Raw genomic sequence first — 8,651 nt, 5'->3', positions numbered from 1 at the left:
TAAAAATACTTTCTCCTAAGAGACTTTTTCTACCACAAAAATAAACAGATACAACTACCACAAGGTACAGAACAGTAAATAACGGTCAAGAAGCCTGTGCATGAACTGTGAAAGACTATATTGCAAAAATTGAAGCAGGTGCAGATTATACATTTTTATTATCAATTATTACAGGGATATGGTATTTTTAAGCCCCATTCTGCAGAGCAGTTTCCCATTGCTGCTGGGCATTCTGCAAGTGCTTTTCTGTCTCTGTCGGTCTGACAGAGAATAACATTCATTTAGTTACATTACTGTCTACCTGGTCAAAATAAGGAGCATGCAACAAAATTTGGGAAGAAAAAAAAAAAACAACTCAATCAATAGTGTATCTTCTCAGTGTAGTTCATCAAATAGCCCTGCGTGGAATAACTTTGAAGCCTAGATCTTGTGTTAGACATAAGAAAAATGCTGAGAGGCATGCTTTTTCCTCTTACCTACCTAGTATTACAGTGCCTGGTGTTAATCTCCAAGAGCTGAAAATCATGTCAGAGGGTAACACAGGATACATTCTTTGCTTCTTCCACTCATCATTTTTCTAATTTTCCTGTCATCTTCATGTTCTAAAGAATTAGCCAGAATATTGTGAAGGAGAATGCTTCACAGTAGCAAGGGACTTACAGACCTAGAACCATCTGAGTATGTTCAATGAGAAAAAGAGAAAAAAAACAGGAACTTTTTTCCAGTCCAAATGAATGCTACAAACTAATTCAGTATAATGAAAATACTGCAGAAAATTTTATTTTAATTGAAATACAGAACAGAAGTTGAAACAAAACCTTTCAGAACAGCTTTACTGTCTAATCTTAAGTCATCCTTCTTCTTCCAGATGAAGAAGATGTCGCATCACAGCTCCGTACACTCCACTTACTGCTCCCCTCCCCCAGATAAAAGATCAAAGAGTAGCTGATCTTCCTCTGAAGTCTTTAAATCTCAAAGATGTTAAGAAGCATAATGTGGGATATTGAAATGTGGAAGTGGTTGTTTCCAAGGCAGTACATTATTTCCTGAAGTTTTTGAAATCTTTTTGGAGCTGAACAATGCATTTTTTCTTTTAGAATTACTAGTAACTTGAAGGTAAAAGTTACAATGAATAAAAAGAATGTTCACACTCAATCTGATAGATGATAGTTTATGTCTAAATTATCTCTACCTTTGAAAATTGTGATGTTTTGCATAAATTACCATTAACATAAATTATTTCATTTTATCAAATAAAAATATTGTTTGCAATAAATATTTCGTAGAATCATTGAAAGGCTTGGGTTGGAAGGGACCTCAAAGCCCATCCAGTTCCAGTCCCTTGTCGTGGGCAGGGCTGCCCCCCACCAGCTCAGGCTGCTCAGAGCCCCATCCAGCCTGGTCTTGAGCACCTCTAGGGATGGGGCATCCATATTTTCCCTGGGCAGCTGTGCCAGAGTGTTACCACTCTCTCAGTAAAAAAATTAATGTTAGCTAACAAATCTATATATATGCACATACACTGTTTTTCCAAAATATGAAATATGTCAGTAGAAATGGAACAGGAGATTCATTCATTTCTAGATGTTTGTTACAGCTGTCTAACGCACAACTTTATAAGAACAGTAAAATTATTCTTCAACTCAAAACATACTTGTTTTGAACATATGATACACTTCAATTTTCAGTGAGAAAAGGACCTCTGTGACCCAACCGACCAGCTGGAATACCACTACTAATTTGTAAGTAGAATAAGTTGGTAATTGCTCAGTATAATTGGTATCAAATCACTTTCAAGTTTATCCAGGTAATTCAGTTGTTGATTGTGTGAAATTCTCAGTAGCTTCTGAACATCATAACTGGCACAACTATGCAATTTCAAAGACTCAAAGAATTAGATATACAAATCTAAAACCTACAATCACATGAAATGCTTTGGCAAGGAATATTTAAGTCTATTGTCCTGAATACTGGAAACTGTTAGAAAGGATGAGAGACACAGTGAATATGTATGTAATGAAACATATTCTGGCTTTAAACCAAATACATTATAATCTGCTATTGTAGTTTGAACTATCAGTGTTTATCATCAACGGATTCATATGTTTATATTTTGCTTGAATATTAACGTAGACAGCAAGACTGTGGGTATTTTTTATTACTATCCTGTGAAATACACTACCCTCTTTCATGAGATCTTCGACCATCTTATCTGTTGACATAGTTATTTTCTTTTCACCTGTATAGTCTGGATCTTCTGGGTATAACTCATCACCTGAAGAAAAGAAACAGAACAATGTTTAGTTATACAATGTCTATCTTGTTCTTCAGCTGTCTGATTGTGTGATACTTGCAATTCTAAAAAATATTAATCAGGATGTGAGACTCAGTGGGAATAGACTGGGAATTGACGACTAAATAGTCTCTAAACATCTCCATATTTAACATTACAGCCATATATCTCTAAAGTATCTGTCAGTGACACCATGCACGTTTCAGAGTTCTTGCTAATGCTAACGTGCTGTAATCACAGCAATTATATCACTACACTATGATTGTGAAGACCTGTGTGCTTGATTCACTTGCCCTTACAAATGGATAACCTAAGTCAATGAGAATTCTCATTGAAAAGAGCTAAATCTGAGTTCTAATACATCCTTCGTATTAAAAAAAAAAAAAGTTAACTATTTCTTCATAAATCCATATATCAGTGGCAACCATATGAAACAATGAAATTAGGGGTAACAGCAGAAATCTCTATGCTGCCCAAGTGGTCCGGGAGCTTGTCTCTCACAGTAGCCGTTATCAGCTGTATCAGAGCAGCTGGAGGGTGGCAGAAGAAAAACAGTAGGAAAAGAGTGCAATAATGTGACTTCTAGGAGGTCTTTCCCTCACAGTTATAGACGGCTTATGAAAAGCGGCTCAAGTATCTATCAATTCCCAAACGCTTTATATACTTCAAAGAGCCTTTATCTGTTTTCTTACCTGGTAAGAGCTGAATGAAGCCATCTGCAGCAGTTAACGTCACAGGCAGCCAACGTTCGCATCCCTCTAGAGCTCGATCGGAGCTGAACTTGTGTAAGTCGTTCAGTGAGGAGAAGTTGCACAGCCTGCATAATTCATAGAACTGAGGTGGAGCGAGCCAGATTTCTTGAGATTTGAAGCGCTCAATAGCTTCTGGGGGTGATGACCACTGTATGAGGAAAACAAACCCTGAAGTAATAGCTTCGGCAGCAGACAAAATTATTAGTAAGAAGCTTTAAACAGTCTTAATTTTTCTGAACGCAACAAAAGCCACGTGTAAACTATATCAAAATAACCACAGGAGTCAAAAACGTACAAAAAACAGACGGAAAGTAATTTGTAAAAATTACATTTTTCCAATAAAATAAATAATTTTGAACTTTAAATGCAGGCACACAAAATTTGGAAGCTAAAACGCAGTCTGGGATCAGGACTAAAAGCCTGCTCCAACCAAAGCTGAACTCATGCTGTAGAGCACAAATACTCAGCCACTCGTACTAAATAAACGCGGTGTTCTGCAAGTATAGACTATTTTCTTGTTTGATCCGATGTGGTGAATTTGATAATACAAATGTGTACATCAACATCTGCAGTACATTTCTGCCACTGTTAGCAAAAAGTTACAGCACGAACTGTTTTGAAAATAAGATCTCGGGTGCTTTTAAATTTCTGTACCGTGTAGAGGAGGCAGATTCGCTCCTCGCCCCTTAAGGCAGCACTGGCAGGAAGCTGGCGGGCTCACCCCGTGGCCGGCCGGCCGCCCGCTCACCTCCCCTGGCGGCGGATCACATACCCTGGGGCGAGAGGGGCGGGCGAGGCCCGCGCTGCAGCTCCTCGTGCCGCCGTCACAGCGCCCGCGTGGCCGCGAGGTGAGACGCGGCGCGTTACGGCGCCTCCCGCTGCCCTTACCAGGAAGGCCGCGATCTCTTGGTTATCCTGCGAGGTGTGCGGCGGCCGCGTCTCCAGACAGCACAGGTAGAAGGCGGTGTCGTAGCGCCGCCCGCCGCGGCCGGCCCTGCCCACCGGGGTGAGCCAGTTGCTCCACTCCTGCAGCGCCCAGATGTCGGGGACGCGGCCCAGGCGCTGGCACAGCTGCAGGAAGCAGGCGGGGTCCTCCTGCACCCGGCGCCGCCACTCTCCCAGCTCCGCGGCGGGGAGCAGTTGCTCGGCGGGCAGCGACGGGGCCGGGCCGCTCCCCTCCCTCGGCCGGCCGCCCGGAGCCAGTAGGAGTATTCCCGCCTCCTCGAAGGTCTCCCGGATAGCGCAGATTCGGAAGGCGACCTCCCCCGGCAGCGGCGAGCCCAGCGGCTGCCGGTCGGTGGCGAAGAGCGGGGCGCGGCTGCCGCCCGGAGGCGGCGGCCGGACGGCGCCTAGCCCGCAGCGCGGCGCGGCGGGCAGCAGCCGCAGCCACTCGGCCGAGAAGTCCGCCGCCTCCACCAGGCCGCCCGGGAAAACGTGAGCGCTGGGCATGAAGCCGCTGCGGGAGCTCCGCTGCAAAAACAGCAGCTCGTAGTCACAGGGCCCGAGGGGAGAGGGCGACCGCCGCCCCGGCGCGCCCGCCGCCAGCAGCACCGAAGCCGCTTCTCTCCAGTGCCGCAGCCGCGGGTTCATCTTGTGCAGACGGGAGGCGGCGGCCGCGATCTCGCTCCGAGGTCGCTCGGGGAGCACCGCCACCTGTGGCTCCGGAGGAGCCACTGCAGGCGCGGGCAGGAGTGCCGTGCGCGCCCCGAGTTGCGGAGGTCGAGGGGATGGGATGGCAGCTCGAGTGACGGGGCCTGTCAGCCAGGCGCCTGCGGTCCTAGCCCTCAGTCCTGAGCGGTCCTAATCCCGTAAGTGGTGTCCGCGCAGTGCAAGGCTTAAGGAAACGCAGAGGATTTGCAAACACGTGGCAAATGGCTGAGAGAAGCGAGGGGATCGCTGTCACTTCACTTGAAAAAGTAAGGGAAAAAAAAAAAAAAGAGGCAGTTTGCACCTCCTGAGTTTTCACAGCACCGAGTGTATTTACAACAGGACAAGAAATGTGTCGAGTTGTTGGTTGCCTTGAGGCCGCGGATCTTGTTCGCGTGGTGCTGAAGGGACAGCGGTTAACGCCCCGGGCATCAGCGCAGGGTCAGGAGCCGAGGGCTCCGATTTGTAATCGGAGTACTTCGAGTGACCGCGGCTGGCCTCGGGACAATCCCCTCATCTGTGTTTCACGTTAGGGCGTGACAAAAATCGTGTTAGTTCTTCAGTGAAACGTTCCACACCTCGGGTTGTTTGAATGTTTTTTTTTTTTTTTTTTTTCTATTAGCCTTTGAAGAGCAGGGCTTCGTAGGATTTTAGCTAATTTTTATTAGGGAGCTTTTTTGTTTGTTTTCGAGGTTCTTAAGTACCTCGACACCTGAAATATGTGTGTTCAGGCAAGACAGCAAATCCTTGAAAGTCTTTTGAAGAATAATTTCATTTTAGGAAACATTTCTTTTTGATCACTTAACATTTGTGTTAAACTCCTCAATCATAGAATGAATTTGTAAGGAAGTTGAGCAGAACAAAACTAATGAAACAGGTTGAGAAATTTTGTAAGAGTGATACATGCGTAACATGCACAAATGTCAAGCTGGTCATCATTCTGCTGCTGATTTGTGTTTGGCAAATACTCATACACTCCCATGCCTCTGACAACCACTGCATTTTATTTTCTGTTTGAGTATGTACTTAATCCTCGTGAGATGTGAACCATCACTGGAACGTTTAGAGGCAGTTGAACCAGTGGGATCCCAGAATGTACCAACTGACAAAAAAAAAATTCAGCACAGACACAGCTGGATCCTAAGTTCATCCTGATGCTAGGCTGCAGACGGCAGAGAATAGGTCAGCCACTGAGCTGATTATACAGAACTGGGGCAGAGCAGCAGCTGCAATACAGCCAGACTGCACTCACGTTTGCCCTCAGTCTCCCCTTCCTCATGACCAAATACATATGTAAAACCAGGACTTTTGTAGCCTCTTTTTTCATAGTAGCTTAACCACTATTGCCCGTCAGTGATTACTGTCTCAGGCAATGGAAATGTAAAGTACATGGCTGTTCCTGTTTCCTAATCGAAGACATTTTGAACCTCAAATCATGGAGTTTTTGTCATGTTTGTTTGCCTTTTGCATTCATTTTATTTATACATCTTGTTAGAAATGTGCTTTGTCTAAAAGCTGCTTTAGTGGTAAAATATTAATAAACCATGTAGGTCTTGCAAGATTTAATGTTCAACAAGCATGATTGCTGATCTAGAAGATTTAAGGTCCATTATGTCAGATAATAATAGCATGAAGGCATTTTAAGTAGAAAGTAGTCATGTTCCCTGGAACATTATTTTGCAACATCTTCTAGAAAAATCTGGTACTAGAAAATAGTGCAGATTGTATTGTTAAGCTTCTAAACAGGATCTTATCTAATTTTTTTTATTTTTTTAACTCAGAGTAGTCTGAAGAGTTGTCAGTAGTAGGGTGCCAACAAGCTGGAATATCCTGGATAATTCCTTCAGCTTTACTGCTATATGGTGATATTAAATTTGGCAGATCTAGTTTTGTAGGTATTCTTTCATGGGTGGAAATGTAGTGTGTTTACGCTGGCATATATACTGCATCCTCAAGCACATATATAAAACCGGGATTGTGGCAGAGAAATAGTTGTAGTTATAGCATTGCTTATGGCAGTCCTTTGGGATGGAAGACAGCCAAATGGAAATGCAGTCCTTTGGGATGGAAGACAGTCAAATGAAAACAGATTATTCTCCACTCCTGTTGCTGCATTTTACCAGATGGTCCTGGGGTATGGAAGGCACCTCCACCTGTAAGGAACTTCCTCTCAACAGTGTCTTTGAAGAAGTAGTTCAATATTATTTCATGACAGGGATGAAGCACCTCATGCGAGATTCCAGAAGCAGATGAACACGAGGTCCTGAGGATTCCTTGTACAAAGATCTAGGGAGCAAAGCATTGTTTTACTTCCTCCCAGTTTCATACTAAGAAGGGCAAAACCTAAGCGCTGCAGATGTGCATGTATCTCCTCCTTCAAAGCAATATTTAGGTTGCTGAAGATAGCTCAAATAAGTACAGAAAATGTCCTAAAGCCAAACTAGATTTAGGTTAAGTATAAAGCATGCTTCTTTTATTCATCTCCAAATTACATGATTTCTTTCTTCAATATATTCTGCTGAAATGCAGAGTTCATCTCATTGGTACTTAACATTTTGTATAATGTTCAGAGTGAGTTCAGAAAGAACGCAAAATCTGAGATACTCTTTTACCCAGGAAAGCCAGCCCTAAAATGAGAATAAATTACATTGCATGTCTGCTGAATGATGAATCAGTGAGAATCACACCACTTTCACAGTTAATTATGGATGAAAAGTAAGGTCCATCATTATTTCACAATCTAATTTGATTTACATACTGTCCTGTGACTTGGATATGATTATAGGAAGTCAGTTTAACTTGCATCTGATAGATGTTCTGTCCCCCTGCAGGTTTAGTGCCTAATGTATCTAACCAAGTGTTACAACTTAAAGTATCAAAAAATGAAGAGTTTAATGAGAATGTCTTAAACTGTCTTGTTTCAAACAGACAAATTCTAAAGCTTTTAGATTATTTAAGCTCATGAATTACAATAAATAGGCAGACTTACTAAAATAAAAAATAAATTATAAACTGCACACTTTTCCAAGTACTGTGTCCAAAATGTGAATAAATGTCAAATCTAGACAATGCAGGTTTGTAATTATAGCATCATTAAAATTTATAGTTACCTTCATACCAATTAATTTCCAACAGATCAAAACAAATCAGAAAACTAGGTTACAGATAGCATTAACAACTGGAAATGTTCTACTTCCAACAGACGCATGATGGATTATATCTCTCACGCAAACTGAAATTATGGTTCTAATTCTGCAGCCTTTAATTACATGAGTAGTCTTTACACGTGTAATTTCTCATGAATAGTGATGGTGTGCATGAGTAATGATCCGGAAGACTCCATCTGGGACCCAGAACTCACTCATGTAAAGTTAAACACACAGTTAGCATGTTAGATTCAGTTGCTAAGGAGTACATTTTTGGTGTGTGAAGTACTCCTCAGTAGCTTTATGTTAATAGTTAAATATATTGTCTTCTTTTCTCATTTCCGTCTTTCACACTCTTTCCACCTCCAAAGATTATGCAGTTTATACATTGCTACTTCATGATCATTCAGAGGAATTGCATTTCAATTTTTAAATAATTATTTTTTCTTAAGATAGTTATACATAGCTGTATGATGTCAAATTTACTCTTCTTTGGGAAAATTCAAAGTCATGTTTTAGGCTGTATAATTCCTTAATAAGTTCAACTGTACATACTCTTTGAGCATTTGTGTGCAAGTGACAGACTTGACTGATCATATACTTCATTGATTTTTTTTAACACATAGAGAAAAACTGACTAAAATAAGTTCCAAGAAGGTGAAAGACACACCTTCTACATTTACTCCGTGATTACTGTGTACTGATTTAGAACTAGCTTTTAGAGGATTTGTTTGTATAATTTGGTGAAGATGGTATCAGTAAGCATATGATAATGTCATGTAATAGCAGTGTAAATAAAACATAAAATTCAAT

At 41.9% G+C, this 8,651-nt stretch overlaps 1 protein-coding gene across 1 annotated transcript; it reads right to left on the bottom strand.

Annotated features, from left to right (window-relative positions):
- Window positions 1-753: 753 nt before the first annotated feature.
- NUDT19 (nudix hydrolase 19) lies at window positions 754-4,649 on the bottom strand. Its single transcript, NM_001031458.2, has 3 exons — window positions 3,934-4,649; window positions 2,986-3,193; window positions 754-2,275 (listed from the first exon to the last, which is right to left on the bottom strand). The coding sequence occupies exons 1-3, from the start codon at window positions 4,633-4,635 to the stop codon at window positions 2,049-2,051; spliced, it is 1,137 nt and encodes a 378-aa protein (NP_001026629.1). The 5' UTR covers window positions 4,636-4,649; the 3' UTR covers window positions 754-2,048.
- Between the last annotated feature and the right edge of the window lie 4,002 nt (window positions 4,650-8,651).

Source organism: Gallus gallus, chromosome 11, assembly GCF_016699485.2.
Source record: "Gallus gallus isolate bGalGal1 chromosome 11, bGalGal1.mat.broiler.GRCg7b, whole genome shotgun sequence".
NCBI lineage: Eukaryota > Metazoa > Chordata > Aves > Galliformes > Phasianidae > Gallus > Gallus gallus.
The sequence above is the reverse complement of the archived record's forward strand: the minus strand, read 5'-3'. Positions and strand labels throughout refer to the sequence as shown.